The sequence below is a fragment of the Ammospiza nelsoni genome, chromosome Z (assembly GCF_027579445.1).
Source record: "Ammospiza nelsoni isolate bAmmNel1 chromosome Z, bAmmNel1.pri, whole genome shotgun sequence".
Lineage (NCBI taxonomy): Eukaryota > Metazoa > Chordata > Aves > Passeriformes > Passerellidae > Ammospiza > Ammospiza nelsoni.
In genome coordinates this window covers 78,533,357-78,551,041 of record NC_080669.1, presented here as the reverse complement: position 1 = coordinate 78,551,041, position 17,685 = coordinate 78,533,357, and the positions used below count along the sequence as shown (strand labels likewise).

The following is a 17,685-nucleotide window of genomic DNA, read 5'->3' as shown; positions in this document are numbered from 1 at the left end:
TGCTACCAGGCTGCCCACAGCACACTATGCCACTATCCCGGGGCGTCTCTTGCCCAGTACCACCGGACTGTCCCCAGCGCCGTGACCCGGGGCGTCCCTCGCCCTGTTCCCCGGTGGGTGCCGGGCGCCAGGGCTGCGGCGATGCCCGCCCGGGGGCCGCCCCCCCGTCCCGCTCGGTGCGAGGGCCGGTGGCGAGCCAGTCCCTAAAAGGTGCTGGCGGGCGGCGGGGGAGGTACCGGGGCAGCCCCCGCCCGGCACGGCCCCTCCCCAGCTTTTAGGCAGCTCGGCGGGGCGGGGAGCGCAGTGCCGGTGCTCCCTCCGCTCCCGGTGCTCCCGCCGCTCCCGGTGCTCCGCGTCCCTCTGCCGCCCCGCGCCTCGTCGCCGACACCCCGCCACCATGGAGGCCATCAAGAAGAAGATGCAGATGCTGAAATTGGACAAGGAGAATGCCATCGACCGCGCCGAGCAAGCGGAGGCTGATAAGAAGCAGGCGGAGGATCGCTGCAAGCAGGTGAGTCTCCCACGGGGTTCCCCGGCAATACCTGGGTACCCTCCACTCGCGGGGTGTCCAGCCCCAGGACTCTGTTCTTCTGGGAGTCCAGCCTGGGGACTCTCCACCCTAGGGTTGTCCAGTCCTGGAAACCCCATCCCACTGGGTGCCCAGCCCTGGTGATGCCATCCCACAGATTGTCCAGCCTGGGGACACTGCACCCACTCTCTAGGATCACGCAATCCCCATACTGAGCTCCCCACGCTAGTTCCCCAGCCTGGAGTCCCCTGTCCTAAGCATGTCCTGGCCCAAGGACCTTGCCCCACTGGGTGACCTGTTTGTGGATGCCAGCTCTAGGGATTGACAGCCCTTAAGACCTTCCCTCTCTGCGACCATGTCCCCAAGGACATCACCCCATGTGGATCCAGGAACCCCATGTTCCCCAGGAACCAACACTTCAGTTTCTTACCCTTGACCCCTTACACTGGTCCCCCCAAACATGTCTTATCTCAGTGGGACGCCCCAGTTCCACCTCCCTATCCCTGTGCCAGGGAAAGTCCTGGGGACTGCATACTCCCACTGCAGCCACAGAGATGGGAACACAGATTGGTGTCCCCCAGAGCTGTATCCCCAAGACAGGAGATCTCCAGTGCCCTATACAGGGAAGGAGACCACCACCCCCTTACCTCCACCAGGCTCAGGGATGAGGGGGGTCCAGGAAGTTGCTGTACACCAAGAGCCCCCCAAGGACCTGTAGACCCAAAGCTGTCAGAGGACATGTCCATGTCCATGTTGTCCTGCTGTGCCCCACACAGGCTGGGTGTCCCCAGGAGGAGAATGGGAGGACAGATCCCCTTCCAGCCTTGCAGACACTGCCAGCCCCGCTGAACCCCACCCTTTGTCCTTTCCCCAGCTGGAGGAAGAACAGCAGGGCCTGCAGAAGAAGCTGAAGGGCACTGAGGATGAGGTGGAGAAGTACTCCGAGTCTGTCAAGGAGGCCCAGGAGAAGCTGGAGCAGGCAGAGAAGAAAGCTACAGATGTAAGTAGGCATGCCAGCAGCTCCTCCCCTACACAGGCTCTGGACCTCGGGGGGGTTAAAGGAAGAGGGGGCCCTTATATGGAAAGCGTCCGAGGGGAAGACTGTCAGGATCCCATTCCTTCGATGTTGACACTGAACCGGGCTGATGGGTCCTGTGTGGGCTGGGGGGGCAGGCCAGCTGTGGTGAGCAGTGCTGGTTGCTGGTCCTGTCCTGAGCTTTGTGGGGTAGCCTACAGCCTGGCTCCCCAAAGCTAAGGGGGACAAGTGTCCCAAGCTGTGTCACAAGTCCCCCGGCACACACGTCCTCAATGCTCGTAGGAAAAACTGTGGTGCTTGCTAAACTGTGGCAGATCAGAGAAACAGAAAAATCTCTTGCTGTGATTAACTGCTGAGTGCTGCCTGAATGTTTGGGGTGTATGGAAGGGGATTTGGGTGGATTTGGGGTCCAGTGTTCTACTTCGTACCCTGAGAAGGACAAGGCCAGGAAGAGTTTTATTTAGTGCCATGACTGATGTTTCTCCTGGGAAATAGATCCCTCTGGGGAGATGTTAGGAAGGTGTTGAAATTGGCTTGTGCCTGGCCAGGATGAAGGGTGGAACAGCTGTGTGCGGCCACGGGGCCGCTTGGGAATGGGGTATAACGACCTGTGGTGCCACACAGGGTATTTGACACCCTATAAATAAATACTCCTTTTGATAGCCAGCCCCACTTTGATGAAAACCAACCCTGGAAATTGGAGGAGAAGCTAAAGGAGAGCCGTCTGGAGCACAGCCAGCAGGGCATGGCCAGGCTTTTCAGGACTGAGAACAAAAAATTAAATCCCAGCTGGTTTATGGAGCTAAATGGGGGAGATGCGTCAAATCTCTGAGGCCCCCGCCAAAGACAGGGGTGAGCGGACAAGGACAAGCAATGGCAACACCAGTCCTGTGGCCTGGTGTTGCCATTGCAACAATCTCCTCAGACCTCTTTGCTGGTCTTACAGATGACTCTCCTTTAAAACACTGAGAATCCTCTGGAAGGGCACGTTTAACCTAGCGTGGGGCAGGCATGTCAAGCTGGGCAAGGTGGCTGCTGTGTGCAGCGGGGCTCACACTGATCTAATGGTTCTGTCCTGGTATGGGACAGGGCAAACTCAGTGTGGCTGAGAGTGGACGTGACGTTTGCAGTGCAGGGCTCAGAGGAAGGGGCAGACAAAGACTGGGCAGATGTCAGCTGTGGGGTGTGGAGTGCTTTGCTGCTGGCAGTGGGCTGTGCGATGCCATCCTGGGCAGGGAGGGTGTTTCCCTGAGCTTGGTCCACAGCAATTCGGCAAATCCATGGGCTTGGAGAGTCCCATATCAGAAGATACAGTGCATGGGAGCCACAGGAAAGGGCCAGAGCAGGAGCCGTGGTGAAGGAGCCGTGTCAGGCTGGAGGCTGGCTGCACCAGGGCTAGGGCTCCATCACCAGCACTGCCCTCCCAGGTCCATGCCAAAGCCTGGAAGGCTGCGCCATGTGTGGGGCTCTGGGAGTCCCCTCCTCACCAGGGACCAGAATGTGCTGACAGCTCTAAGTGCCAGGGCTGGTGTCACCTCCTCCCTGGTGCAAGGTGCAGCAAGCTCCTGCTTCCAGCAGAGGAAGCGCTGGGTGGACCCCAGAGCACACTCACCCCAGGCAGCCCCGTGTCCTCCCTGGCTGCCAGGACAGTGGATGCTGTGAGCACAGCGTGTCCCAATTCCTCACTCGGCTCAGGCTCACACCAGCCATGCAGGCAGCCTTCTGCTCTTGGCAAAAATGTCATTGCCTTAAAAGAATAAACACCCACCTCAGTATGGCCCTGCCCTGCTGCTGGCACTGGATGGTGGGGCAGGAAAGCCATAGGGACTGCACTAAAGAGTGCAAACACTTTGCCCCAGGCACTTGGAGAAGTGTCAGAGAGTGCAGAGCAGGGAATGCCTGATTCTTGATCAGCAACTCCACAGAGATTCCCAGCAGCTCTGCGAGCCCACTGTGGTCCTAGAACCTCTTGTCACCAGGAAGGACAGCCCATGGTGCCCAGGTCAGGATGGGCAAGGGCTGATGGAAATGGTGCAGCTGGGACAAGAGGTTTAGGGCAGAACAGCCCTCTTCACCGCCCCACATCCCCAGCATTGGCCTGTCCCCAGCCACCCCAGAGGGGCCTTAGGGAAACTCTGCCGTTCCCAGGCCATGATCCCAAAAGCTTCACCCGTGTTCCCGCCCCAGCTGCTTTCCCCAGCCAAGACTTTGCTCTTATTTGGCGATTCCCTGAGCTGGTGGGAGGGAGCTGGACTCTGCTGGGAAGTGACTGCATCTCGGGGTGGGGCCACGGCAGGAGGCACTTAGCCTGGCGACTGGGGGATCAGGGTGGCTGCCCCCTAACCTGTCCCCCTTCTGCCTGCAGCCGGCATGTCCCTGCCCCACTGCTGCCAGGAACCCTTGCTCCTGCACTGGGCCCCATGTCCTGGCTTGTGCATTGCTGACATCCAGGCCTTGGACTGGGAAGGGGCAGGACCAGCGAGACCCACGGCCAAGCCCAAGGCTGTGTGCTCCCAGGGGACCCACAGTATCACCTCTTCCGCTGCTTCTTCGCAAGGGGACACGGATCTGCAGGGTGCAGATAGCAGTGGGGCTGAGTCACCCCCAGGACCCCTGGTCCTGGAGCTGATGCCAGCTGGTGAGGTCAGCCTGGGAGCTGGCATTCCTGGAGGCAGGTGTGAAGTGCAGCCAGGGAGCTGTCAGTACATCTTAAGGGAGGACTGAGTGCCAGCAGCTCCAACATCTTCTGATGGATCAAGACATGTGGCCCAGCCAGGATGGAGAGCCAGAAGCTGGAGCTTTGACCTCCCCCTTAGGGCACAGTCCCCGAGGCAGGAGATGCCAGGGTCTCCATGGGCCCCCTGAGTCTCTGTGGGGCTGCAGGATAGGTCCTCACATTGGGGAGCAAATACCAAGGGACTAAACGTGATGGATGCTGGGCACCTGGCTGCAGCCCAGGTACCCCTGGAGAAAGCCCAGGAGCAGGCTCTGCTCATGCCTCTGACTGACTTCCCATAACAAAAACTCCCCAACCCTCCTTAGCTCTGCAGCAATGGCTGGGGAAGGCAGCACTTGGCAACTAACATGGGTACATTGCTCCTGTGGCCATGGGGGCTCCACAGGACAGGCTCCAGCACTCACAGACTGCAGGGACTGCTGGAAAGGAGTCTATTTCCCTGAGCTCCTCTCCACTGCTCTGGGGTATTTCAGTGTGACTGTGCACCCCATCCTGGGGGGCAGCATGCATCCTGGGCACGGAGAGAAGTGTGTGCCCTGCCTTGGGGCCACCGTGTGCCCTCCCTGGGGTACCACGTACCCCCTTAGGGGATCATGCACCCCCCCGGGACCATGCGTGCTGACCCAGGGTGGGGGGACACTGTGCCCTGCCCAGAAGCAGCTATGCATCTTGCCTTGGCGGGGATGTAGAGACAGTGACCAAAGCCTGGGAAGGACACGCACGCTGCCCGGGGGCACCCTCTGTCCTATTTGGGATGAGTGGCACTGTGCATCGCTCCCGGCGTGGGAACTCTCTCCTGCCGTGGGTGAGCACCGCACGCCTCGCCCGGGGGAGCGGCGGAGCAGGTCGGCCGGAGGCAGCACAGCAGGAGCAGGAGCAGGAGCAGGAGGAGGAGGAGGAGGAGGAGGAGGAGGAGGAGCAGGAAGGGATGGAGGCAGGGCGGGCGGCGGGAGCGGCCGCTGCCTGAACGCTTCCTGCCCGAGCCGGGCGGATCCCACAAAGGGTTCGGCGGTGTGGCCTCCCCGCCGGCAGCCTCCGCCATGGCCAGCCCCAGCTCCATCGATGCCGTCAAGAAGAAGATCCAAAGCCTGCAGCAGGTGGCCGACGAGGCGGAGGAGCGCGCCGAGCACCTGCAGCGGGAGGCCGATGCCGAGCGGCAGGCCCGGGAGCGGGTAAGGGCCGCTGGAATGGGAAGAGGGAGGGCGGGGGGCACCCGGCAGCTCCTCTGGATCCCCCGCCGGCCCGGCATCGCTTCTGGCGGGCCGGCCCCGGTGCCCTGAGCCCCGGTAGCCGGGCCGGCTGCCGCCGGGGCGCAGCAGCGCCGGGAGGTTCCCGGGGAGCCGCGGGGAGCCGCCTCCAGCTGGCGAGAGCCCCGGGGCAGGGAGCTCGGGCAGTGCCTGCCTCGGGCGGCCTCCGCCCGCCGCCTCCCTCCTCCGTCGGTGTGGCGAGAGAAGATGCTGCGGGCAGCGGGGTTCCCCGGCTGGCCGCAGCGGGCAAAGCCAGCCCTGCCTTGGGATCGGGTGCCTCCTGGGAACGGATCTCTTCCCTCGCAGGCCGGCGTGCACAGCTCAGAATCCCACGCCCAGGCTCTTGTGCGGCTTCCAGCGGACTCAGCCGTTCGGCCCGCAGAGCTTTAGCTCCAACCTGTCTCTTCGTGGGGACACGCCACCCCTTCACACTGCCCCAGGCCAAAATTTTCCATTTTGGCAGCGGGATGGTATGCCCAAGCTGCAGCTTTTTCCTGGTTTGTCTTTGTAGTTGTTGGAGCTTTCTGTTTTCTTCCTTTCTTTCTTTTTCCTATGCCCACTCATTCAACATTCTCACCATATCAGGAGCGGCAGAGCTGGGTGCGGTACCCGGGTTGTTGTCACTCGGGCTGTGTGCGGAGGAAATGGCCCCTTCCTGCAGCCTCAGATCGGGTTCCCTGGTCATTGGGAGCTGCCGGGAGAGCTCATATTCCCAAGTGTCCATCCGGGCAGTTCTGACCCACTTGGGGGGTGATTCCCCGGGAAAAAAAATCTACCGACGCAGTGAGGCTGATGCTGCAGGCACAGGGCTGCCCTGTGGGCGCCAGCTCCGGTTCCCCGTTGGGCGGTCTGGCAGGGGACGAAGTCTCTGAGTGTCTGTAGAAAGGGCGATCATGGGGCAGTGGCGGCTGTGGGGCTGGCAGCTGTGGGGCTGGCAGCCGCCTCAAAGAGGTGCCGGCTGCGCCTGTCCCCACCCCGCCAGCTCCCCACAGGGGATTGCTCAGTGGGGCCATGGAGGGTGACAGCCCCTTGCTGCTCCCATAGTCCCTGTGCTTGGCTAGTATTCGCGGGGGCATTCCCAGAGCTGGGGCATGAGGCTGGCTGTGTCCAGGCACTGCAGCCAGCCAGTCCTGCTGCAGCCTGTGAATACAAGCAGGAGCCTCTGTCTCCTGGGTTGGTGCATGGAGCTGCTCCTCACAGTGAGATCTTATTGCCACCCATCCCTTGATATTCGGGGGTTTGTCTTCCTCGCACCCTCCTAGTGGGAAGCGGGGCTGAGAGCTGCTGAGGCAGCATTTTCTGACTGTGGCGATGGAGCAGGAGGCCTTTACCAAATGGAAAGAGTGCAAGGCCAGGCGTCAACAGGCTGGCGGAGGGCCAGGGCCACTGCTCCTGGCCGGCCCCAGCTCCCAGGCCTGTGCGTGGGGAGCCTGGGAAAGGGAGGGCCCTGGTCCTGCCAGCCTCATCTTGGCCAGGCGCCAGCCTGCTGAGGGCGACTCGCTCCACTGCCCCCGGCACTGTGCTGTGCATCAGCTGGGGGGACTCCGTGCTCAGCTTCAGGCTGCCCTGTTGCACAGGGCCCTGGGGGCTCCTGCAGGAGAAGCTCCCAGCTCACTCCACCGCCTCTGTAAACAGGAAATCCACAAGCAGCTCTGATCTCCTTTTCGGGAGCGAAGCTGCACGGGGCATTCCTCCCCCTTTACTCACTGCTCTGCAAACCCCAAATACCATCCCCATGACGGCACGGCTGCTATGACCACCCTGCCCCAGCGAACGTGCCCTGTCCCCCTCTGGGGCGGGAGCTGGAAGTGTAAGGACATGGTGGGGCTGCACATGGCAAGGCTGGGAGAAGCCAGCATCAAACAGCCACTAGGGATGGAGATAACCCTATAGAGAGGCGAGGGAACGCATGGTCAGGCAAGCCATTCCAGTGAACATGGGCTTGTCATGCAGTGCCAAGGGGCGTTCCGGATGGTAAACAGGAGTAATAATTGAAAATGCTTTTTACAATTTATGTATTTGACATGGGATGACTGAGGGGTTTCTGTTCCCCCAGGCTGAGGCTGAAGTGGCTTCCCTCAACCGCCGTATCCAGCTGGTAGAGGAGGAGCTGGACCGTGCCCAGGAGCGTCTGGCCACTGCCCTGCAGAAGCTGGAGGAAGCTGAGAAGGCGGCTGATGAGAGCGAGAGGTGGGATGGAAAGGGACAGTGGGAATGGTGTCAGCTCACCATGGACTCCAGACAGCCCCCTTAGTTTTGCAGTGGGGGTCCCTCTGAGGTGACCTTGTTGGGGTTTCTGTTCACTTTCCTGCAGATTTCAAAGGCAGAGAGCAAAGCCACAATGCAAAGAAGTCCCCCAGATACAGACACTCTTATGCAGAGCACACATAACATCCTGAAAAATTTTATCTGGTATTTATAAAAGCACCAGACTGTAACCAAAGCCAGAGGACGTTATGAGTATGTTTTATTTCCCAGAGCAGCTTAAGATGCCCAAGGACAAAATAAGAACCCAAGAGAAAACCTCTGTGCTGGTAACAAAGGTCAGATTTGAGGACTAGACAGCCTCATTCAAAAAGACTTCTAGAGGGTGTATGTTTCCCCATCCTCAGGGCAAGTATGTTTCCCAGGCTGGAGCTGTGCAGGCAAGGACACTCAGTTTGTATGGGAGCACCCAGCATGTTACAGTGTTCCTGGCAGTTATGTGAGCTCTTCCCTCATTGGCAAAGATCAGTTTGAGCAACAGCATTTAGTGAGAGGAGGAGAGTCTCCTTCTGTGGGGGTTTGGTAATTCCCTATTTGTGAGCATCACCTTGAATGAAAAAGGCTTTGCCACAGGACGTTTTCCAATATTTCCTAAGGGCTTCCAGCCTGTCAGGCTGTTTTTGTGGAGGTTGTGGCTGGCTCATCCTGGGCTGGACACCTTTTCCCACCAAACATGGGGTCAGAACCTGCCTGCTTGAGTGCCACCATAGATATACCTCACTCTGGAACATAGCCCTGGGGCCAGTTCCACTGTAATTCTCCACAGGAGCATTTTTACGGTACTGTTGGTGTGATCCTACTGTATGCCATCCTCCCTGAGCAATGTCCCGTGTCTCTGAAGCTAGAGGGTGGTGTGATTAGGGTACAGGATGTGCAGATGGGCAGGCAGGATGTGCAGATGACACCTTGACCCACAAGCAGTAAAATCTGGCATGGTCTTTCCTCAGAGGCATGAAGGTCATCGAAAACAGGGCCATGAAGGATGAAGAGAAGATGGAGCTCCAGGAAATGCAGCTGAAGGAGGCGAAGCACATAGCAGAGGAGGCTGACCGCAAATATGAGGAGGTGTGTACCCCATTCCCCAGTCCAGACACCCTGGCAGGACCCAGAGCCATCTCCTGTTAGTCCTATGCCCCCAGTTGAGGCAGGCACAGGGCTAACATGGGTCACTCGCTGCCATCAACAGGTTGCCCGCAAGCTGGTCGTTCTTGAGGGAGAGCTGGAGCGCTCCGAGGAGAGGGCAGAGGTGGCAGAGAGGTGAGTGGGGCTCCTGGTGGGCAGCATGCAGGGGCCCCACACAACCCTTGTCCCAAATCCCTGGCAGACATGGGGAGGGGGATGTCTGTCCCTGGAAGCAGCAGGGTGTGTCACTGGGGTGGTCTTTGGGTTTGCAGGCTGGGGGTAGGGGTGTGCCAACCCACTGGCATCATATCTTTGACCCTGTTCTCTGCTGTCCCCCTCCCGGGGTGCCCCTCTTCCACCCCAGCCGAGTGAGACAGTTGGAAGAAGAGCTGCGGACCATGGACCAGTCTCTCAAATCCCTCATTGCCTCAGAGGAAGAGGTACTGGGGCAGGGGCGCGGGGCGATTAGCAGCAGCCCCCTCTCTCTGTTGCTGTCTCTTGAACCATGCGAGCCACCTCTCTCCTTTCTGCACCACTGCCTCCAGCACCAGCCTCCCCTTGCCCACCTCTCCAGCAGGTGCAGGCTGGGCACGCTCCTCCATCCCTCCATCCCTGCTTCCCTGGCGGAGCCAGCAAGAGCTTGGCTGGTGGTGATGCATGAAGTATCCGTGCAAGGAAGCACAAGGAACGGATGAACAGATGCGTCCTGGCAGCTCCTGCTTGCAGTGGCTCTGCTCCTGGTCCACCTGCACTGAGTTTTCTCCTTTCTCAACTTGTTTTCTCTCTTTCTTTCCTGCTTCCCCGTGCCTGTTCTTTCTGCTCCTGCCTCTCTCCTGCCCTCTGGCCCTGCTCCCCCCCTCCTGCCGGCCCTGCTTGGGATGTAGTAAATGTGGTGACCTAGAGGAGGAGCTGAAAATTGTCACCAACAACTTGAAGTCCCTGGAGGCCCAGGCTGACAAGGTAGGACCCAGGGAGGCTGCTAGGGTTGGGAAGAATGCGTGGGGTTTGGGAATGCTGCAGTCTCCTGCTGGGGTGAAGGACAGCTGGAGGCATGCCTGGGGACTCACAGGTGCTTGTCTCTGTCTCTGCAGTATTCCACCAAGGAGGATAAGTACGAGGAGGAAATCAAGCTTCTAGGGGAAAAGCTGAAGGAGGTAAGGGTTGGAGGGCTGCCACAGAATCAGTGTGTGCCATCCTGAATGTGTTTTGACCCCATTATGCCTATGTCCTCTCACAGTTTCCTAAATTGCAACCCAGCATCATAGCAGGTGGTCTGGGATGACTTTCATTAGTCTGTTCTGATTTAGGGTGTGAGGCTTCATGGAGCCTTCTTGTCCCTTGCCTTTCCCATGAGAGGGCTTCTGGAAGAGGGTGCCAGAGATGCAAATGGGGCAGATTTGGAGTGCAGTGCAGCCTGCACCACCCACTGTGTCCTGCAGCTCACCCTTTCCCCGCTGTGTTTCCCACAGGCTGAGACCCGGGCGGAGTTTGCCGAGAGGTCTGTGGCAAAGCTGGAGAAAACCATTGATGACCTAGAAGGTAAAATGTCCCCACCAGCCCCGTGTCCTTCTTTCCTGGGGTGGCACTGGACACACCATGCCCCTGGTGGGGCTGGACGGTTCTTGGCCAGAGGGAGGGGTGGTCCGGATTTCTGGGAGCAGAGCAGCTGGATGCTGCGGCATCTGGTGTGGGAGCACAGAGCTCCTGGGGTCTGGGCCCTGCTCTCGGGTAGGCAATAGGGTCACATCCATGCTGCCTGTGCCCGCACCCCCCTGCTGCCCTCAGCCCGCTGCTCACAGCCACTCTCTCTCTCCACCTTGTGTCCTCCACTCTATTCCACCAACTGCTCCCTGCCTGCCTTCACCTGCAGATGAAGTGTATGCGCAGAAGATGAAGTACAAAGCCATCAGCGAGGAGCTGGACAATGCACTTAATGACATCACCTCCCTCTGAGCCCCACGCTGGGCACCAGCACTGCACCTGCTCCCTGCCTGTCACTCCCCAGTTTGGCTGTTTGCCTGCCTGGCCATCCCACCTCTCTCCCTACCCTCTCTGTCCTCCTCTGTCCTACCTAGCCTGTGCCTGTCCATCAGCTCCTTTGGGACAGGAGCTGACCCGGGGTGTTCCCGCTGTACCCCTCTTTGGGGAGACAAGGTGTAGGTGCTTAGAGCTGTTTGTTCAGGGCAGGAGAGCAGCCCCACATACTGACTGGACAGTGTAGTTGTAGGCCCATGCCACAGCATTGCCCTGGGGATCAGGACTGTGCCCAGAAGCCCTTTGTTCCAGCAGCTCCCTCCTTGGCTCCCCAGCAGCAGAAGCACTGGGGACCCTGCAGCTCCAGGGCTGGGGGGCCATTTCCCCCCCCATATACTTCCAGCAAAGTCCCCTGGTGCTGCTTGCTGGCCCCAGCATGGGGATGACCTGCACTGGGGAAGCGGCACCTTCACTGCCAAAGCTCAGGCCTGGGGGATAGAGGGTTGGATCCAACTGTGCAGACACCTTGTTCCCCGGCAGGCAGGCGACCCTCACTCCTCCCTCACCCTTCTGTCCTTTGCACATTGCTCTTCAGTTTGCATCTCATGACTTTTCTTTTGTGTTCTGTCCCTCTGGGTTAATGAGTTGATATCAATAAAAATTTAACATTGGTTTCTCCTTTGTTTTCTTCATGCCACTCTGTCCCTCATCTCCTGCTGTCTCATGTGGGTGCTGTCTGCAGTGTGGTAGGAGGTGGTTGCAGGCAGCTCACAGCCACAGGCCCCCCAGGCTGACTATGGCTGAGACCCAAGAGGCTCCCATGCTGCCAGGCTGAGCGGGACGGGGCCATTGTGCTGACCCCTACCACCCCCTGACTCTCGTACGCAGCTTTCCCCATCTCATGCCATTTTCTCCATGAGTCTTTTGGTGTGAAACATCAGGGTTAGACCCGGTCCTGTCCATTCCCTGTCTCTACTCTCAGACATTGCCTACAAGCAGCAATCTCATCCCTGTCATAACTCCTGCATCACCTTCTCTTGGTGAAGAGGCTCGTGCTACCCTTCAGTAGTGATCTCTTGTGATCTCTAAATTGGTCTTGATCCACCTCCTCCTTCCTCACTACCCTACCCTATCCCAGAACCCAGTTTCCAAATTGGTCGACCTACAGCCTTGTCCCTGCACAAAGACTGGCTGCCTCCTGCCAGTCCAGCTGTATCCCACCACTGGCTGGGTGGCTTGTGGTGTTTCCAGTGAAGGCTTTCAGGAATGCTGTCTCTTTTCACTAACTCACTTTTTTCTCTCTCTTTCCTGTGCTGCGTTGATGTCTCTCCATTTTCTCTAGAGCGCTCTCAGCAGGAGGCCGAGAAAAACCGTGTTCTCACTAACGAGCTGCGGGTCATCCTTACTGAACTTAACAACTGAGCTGCCCAGAGCTCCTGGCCCCGGCCCAGCCTCCCTGCCCCATTTTGGCCAGGCTGGCTCCAGGCTGGGAGCCCCTCCCCGCTGGGGTGAGGCAGGGTGTGAAGCCTTGCCTTATCCTCATAGGGGTAACTACCCTGATTGGGCAGGACAGGGCGCCCCTCTGGAGTTGATCAGTTTTTGTGGGAGAGATATGAAAGGTTTTGGGATGTTCTGGGATGCCCATGTAGTCATGGATGTCCTCTGGCATCATCCTGGCTCTTCTCGGGAGGGATGTGGTGGTTTGTACTGCTGCCTTCCTCCCCTTGTCCTGCGAGTCAGTGGGCAGCCTCTTCCTCCTCACTCTGGTCACCCCAAATTGTGCAGGATGGATCCCCTTAGAAAGAGGTCCTTGGAGGGTGCTGGGAAGGTTGGGAAAAGAGCTAGGGATCCAGCAGCACCTGCTGCCCCAAATTTGGGACAGGGAAGAGGCTAGCAGGGCACACTGGGAGATAGGGCTGGGTGGACAGCAGTCTTGTTCCATTCCTGTCTCTGGGGGAAGCAGGATGCCATTTGGAAGTGAACACCAGAGGGAGGCTGCCTTGGCAGAAGGCTGCCTGGCAGAGCTTATCCTTGTAGCCTTGTTAGCTCTGCTCCTTATCTCTGTTGTCCTCTGCCCACTCTCCTGGGCTGTTCATGGGCTGCTTTCTCACTTCTTTTCTTCATGGAGCACTGCTGGGTCATGCAGCAGGCATCGGTTCTCTGCTTCTGCTGGCCAAGGGTTTTTGCATGTGCCTGCAGCTGGCCAGTGGTGATGCCCCAGTGTCTGGCCAAATAATGGTACTCGCCAGCGGCACCTCTGCTGCAGAGTGCTCAGCCACGGGCAACGGGGCAACCTGGGAAGATGGAAATGCTGAAGAGTGGTAACTGCCTGTCCCAGTGACCAGCCTGACTGGCCTGGCTTCCCTGGCAGATCCCAGAATGGCTGGACTCATCCCTGCCAGAATTGGGGCTACCTGTGTGGACTATACTCCACAGGGGATTCCCCGTTTGACTGGGGGCTGTTGCTGTACTGAAATGTCCATCTGTGTGTGTGTGTGTGTGTGTGTGTGTGTTTGTGCTTGTGTGGTGTGTGTGCATCCCGCTGCACCTGGGTACATTTGGTTTGTGTCTGTGTGCGTGGCTGGGTGTCCCTTGTATTCACAGAGAGCCTGGCCAGTGCCAAAGAGGAGAATGTGGGGATACACCAGGTCCTGGACCAGACCTTACTGGAGCTGAACAACCTCTGAGCTGCCCTCGCAAGCCCCTATCCCTTTTCCCTACCCAACACATACACCCCACTGGCATGCTCAGGATGCGGTCATCAGCTGAACTGCATCTTGGCCAAACCCACACCTCCATTGAGAAGGGAAGCTCAGCAGCCTTGCACTGTTGCTCAAGGGGATCTTGTTTGTGCACAGCCTAACTGGCTCTGTCCTGTCTTTATGTCCAAATATTAAAGCAGTTTGACAAGACTGATGGTTGTGTTTGGTCCTTTGGGTGGGTACAGGCACTGGGAGAGGAGATGTGGGTCTCCCTCCCCAGCTGATGCATGGAGGGTCTGCAGGACCTCTGTGGCTGTGGGGGGCTTGGAATGATAACCACATGGTTTGGACTGTGTTCCCTCATCTCCATCACTTCCTTGGAACACAGACGAGACCTCAGGTCTCAAACTCAAACTCACCATCCTCTTCAAGTACACAGTGATAAACCATGTCACTGGTGTGTCCCCTTCCACAGTCTGCATGCTACTGGTTTGGCAGCTGGGGAAGCCACAAGGTTCTTGATATCTCCATGGAGGGTTCATGTTTATGACAATGAGGAAACACACAAGCACATGATCATGCATGCACACATTATTAGTTGTCAGGGTCTTCTCCAGGTATGGGATTAGCTGCTCACCCTTTGTACTAGTTGCAATTTCTTTTGCCAGTGACTGAATGCCTGCCTGAGGGACAGCTGTAGAAGCTAGCAAATATTAATGCAGCAGACAAATGTTCAGGAAGTTTCTTCCTGGCTTGCTGTACTTTCTCCAACTCAAATTGAAGAGCAGCCGGATGTGTCTCATTGCTGTTACCAAAATGGGCTGGATTTCCTGGGGATGCCCAAAGCCATTATCTAGTCCTGCCCTTCGCTTCGGGCCCCTCTATGATATGGACCAAGCCCTGTTGTCCCACGCTACCCAGCGGATATCCCTCTAAAAGCACATCCACACACTGCCAGGAAACACAATTCATGCTGACCCCTTGTCAAGCCAGACCCAGCAAGAGCCTGACAGGGATAGCTTTTGTTATCTGCTTTCCTTTATTTGCTGTGCCTCTTGGGTCAGGAAAGGAGGGTGTTGAGATTGCATCTCTTTCCTGCCCAGGTGCTGCTGGCCCTCCACCCTCTCCATGGCCCAGCAATTCTGTTTTGTGGTTCCAAGGCCTTCTACAGCAGGGAAAAAAAGCTCCCTGTGTATGCGGTGCTCATCTTCAGTTCATCTTCCCAAGGTTGCAAAGTCTGCTGTGAGCTGCAGCCTCCCACTCTCAGCCTGGAGGAGCTGGAGGGGAGGACAGTACATGGTATCTTGGACTGCTGAGCTGTTCCAGCGCAAGGGCTGGAGCTCCTCCTTGGGCCCGCCTTCCTCTTCTGCAGTGCATCAGCTGAGCCATTCTGTTGTTTAGTCAAAGCACCTTCCAGGCAGGAGCTTGTCTGGCTTCAAAAAGAACCAGCATGTAAAAGCACCTCTTCTCTGCAGCCTGCACCCTGCACTGCAAACAAGCCTGCCCTGTGTCCCAGTCAGGGTGCGTCCCAGTGCCCAGCCTCTGGGTGCCCTTCGCCTTCCTGCTGGGACAAAGAGCCCTTTCACACCCACTGTTTTTTCCCCATTAGCTGCTGCTGCTGCCTCCTGGTTTGGACCAGTCCACTTGGCTTAACTGTTTACACCTCACTGCAAGGGGCTTTTTATTCATTTGAATGGCCTGTGATTTGGCAGTGGGATCCAGACTACTGTTCCCAGGTGATGCTCAGCCTGAAAAAGACATGAGCTATGTCATGGTTCAGCAAAGCTTTGCATTTCCTCCATTCTTCCACCCATCTCCTTTCCCCTGTGGCCTCACAGAGAAAGAGGTGGGCCAGGGAAAGCTCTGGGAGCACAGGGCACTGTGGAACTGCTGGCATGGGAGCATGTCTCCCCACAGGTGTCACAACCCCACGATGAGAACCGAAGCGCCTCTGCCCTCCTTCCTTCCTGTCTCTCCACCTCTCCCATGGAATTTCAACCTCTGGATTTCTTTCTTTTCGCCTGGCAGACTGACCATCTCCCCAGAGAGTTTTCAGCCCTGCTGTTGGTTGCCACCCCACTGACATACCAGCGCATGAACTTTCAGCAGCCTCTCCCCTCTGATCTCTGCTCCAGTTTTCTCATCTCTCCAGTGCCTCATTTCATCTCTGAATCCTTGCCATTCAACACCCTAGAACTACGTGGTGGAGTGGGAGGACCACACAAAGAGCATCTGAGATACTTTGATGAAACTTGTCAAGCTGTGCAGAGCCAGGCACAGACTACTGCCACCCCTCAGTCTCTCCCTGCATCTATAGCTTTAGACACTGGGGAGAGGGCCAGAAAAACCGTGTTGCCAAATCGGGAGGGTTTTGCAAAGCTCTGGGGGACTTCAAAACAGGTCAGGTCCCCTAAAGCCAAGTGCCACATAAATCTCTCAGTCCCCAAATCCATATTATTGACTTGTCAAAGTCAGCAGAGGACAAGGCAGCTGGAGGGAAGCATGGATGGCCATGACCACGTGTTGCCTGGGAAAGTGGAGTGTGCAGTACAGGAGCGCATGTGGCCTCTGCTCCTCTTGCTCAGGGGATCTGGGAGCAGCACTGGAGCATCTCTGCTGCAAGACAGGCCTACCACAGGGTGACAGGCAGAAAGGGACTATTGGGGACAATTCATTGCATTGGTTTAGCAGTTGTCAGTGACAAGGTTGATTTATTGCCTTTCAGAGCAAAAGAATATAAATAAAAAGCACTTGTTATCAGGGCTGTGTTATGCAATACCTTTCTTGCAGGATGTCTCCCCTATGCTGTTTATTGTCTTTGTGGATTGGGCTAGGATCATCATTTTGGTGAACTGCATAGTATTATCTTAGAAGATGATAAAATTACTGGTCTTGATTCTATCATGCTGGTCCATGCTTCAACTGCTAGGTAGGTCCTGCTTTAGAATCACAGAATAGCTGGGGTCAGAAGGGATCTCTAAAGATCATTGCCCCAATGAGGAGGGGCACTCTAAACTAAATCATGTTACCCACAGCCCCCTCCAGCCTTAGCTTGAATGTTTCCATTGGTGATGGATGTGGTGATCACAAAGATCTGAGACCATTGTGGGCACCTTTGAACTTCTTCTGGTCATTGTCCTCCTCCTTGCTGCTGCAGCTGTCCTGCTCCCTGTAGCTGGCAGAGGCATGCTTCCTTTGTCTGTCCAGCCGGCAGCCCACAGTGACCCGGACCAGGGCTGATACAGCATCTTAAAGCAGCCACTGCTGCTGCACTTCAGAAAGGAGTGGGGCTTCCATGGTGCCCCTCTTTCCCTCTATCACCTGCAGCAGCCAAGTCACCTCATGATGCAGATATTCCTCACACACTTCTGTCCATTTGGCTGTGTCCATGTTGGCCTGGTCAAAGTGCTGCAGTCAGGGCTGGATGGTCAGCAGAGCCAGGAAGAACACAAGTCTTGGAGCCAAGGCCTGGTGGATGGAAAGGGAGCTCATCAAGTTTGGGTGGGAGGCAGCAGGGGGCTGGGAACACCCAGGATATCCCCAAAGCCTCTCTGAGCACCTGCCACCATTGAGAGCCCTAAGCTCCTCGTCCAGCCCAAGCAGAGTTCTGTGGCCTGTCCTGCCCTGAGGTGCTTGCAGTTTTTTCTCATTAGAAACACCCTGGGCATTGCCCCCATCCCTATCCAGCCCAGCATTCCTCCGCATGCACGCTCACTGCTCAGCAGAATCCAGGTGTGCTGGGGCTGGTGATGTCCCCGGTGACACCTCCTGCTGTGACCCATCCTCCCTGATGTCGCAGCCACCAGAGCCACATCTCCCAGGCTGGCAAGCACCAGCCTTCATCTCCACCCCTCAGTGGGTCCTGGCCATCCTTGCTAAGCTCCTTGAGGCTGTCTAGGCCAAGCAGGCAGAACCCTGGGGCTGTAACTGTAACTAACACAGGGGTTCTAAGTGGATGTCCCCCGCTTACAGAGTGAGGTGTGACTTTCTCTGGGCCAGGCGGGCTGACTCTGGGTTGTTTTTCAAAAAAGTTATGAAATCTTAGGCAGGGACAAAACTATTGCCCTCTCTCC

General features: G+C 57.4%; 1 protein-coding gene across 8 annotated transcripts; it reads left to right on the top strand.

The window, feature by feature from the left end:
• Window positions 1–280: 280 nt before the first annotated feature.
• Window positions 281–13,822, top strand: TPM2 (tropomyosin 2). 8 transcript variants are annotated; one of them, XM_059491788.1, is made up of 9 exons: window positions 281–511; window positions 1,404–1,529; window positions 7,606–7,739; window positions 8,762–8,879; window positions 9,001–9,071; window positions 9,821–9,896; window positions 10,028–10,090; window positions 10,406–10,475; window positions 13,515–13,822. In XM_059491788.1, exons 1-9 carry the CDS (start codon window positions 398–400, stop codon window positions 13,595–13,597), a joined length of 855 nt encoding a protein of 284 aa, XP_059347771.1. In that variant the 5' UTR covers window positions 281–397; the 3' UTR covers window positions 13,598–13,822. The 8 variants fall into 8 exon arrangements, with proteins under 8 accessions (XP_059347771.1, XP_059347773.1, XP_059347772.1 ...); XM_059491790.1 differs by lacking the exon at window positions 9,821–9,896 and adding an exon at window positions 9,301–9,376; XM_059491789.1 differs by lacking the exons at window positions 9,821–9,896; window positions 13,515–13,822 and adding exons at window positions 9,301–9,376; window positions 10,807–11,584.
• The last annotated feature ends 3,863 nt before the right edge of the window (window positions 13,823–17,685 follow it).

What these genes read in the sequence shown, in the direction of transcription:
- TPM2 (XM_059491788.1), top strand. Translation starts at nt 398, where the DNA reads ATGGAGGCCATCAAGAAGAAGATGCAGATGCTGAAATTGGACAAGGAG. An exon ending in CGGAGGATCGCTGCAAGCAG is followed by an intron (nt 512 to 1,403) that starts GTGAGTCTCCCA and finishes TCCTTTCCCCAG; the next exon opens with CTGGAGGAAGAACAGCAGGG. An exon ending in TAGGGGAAAAGCTGAAGGAG is followed by an intron (nt 10,091 to 10,405) that starts GTAAGGGTTGGA and finishes TGTTTCCCACAG; the next exon opens with GCTGAGACCCGGGCGGAGTT.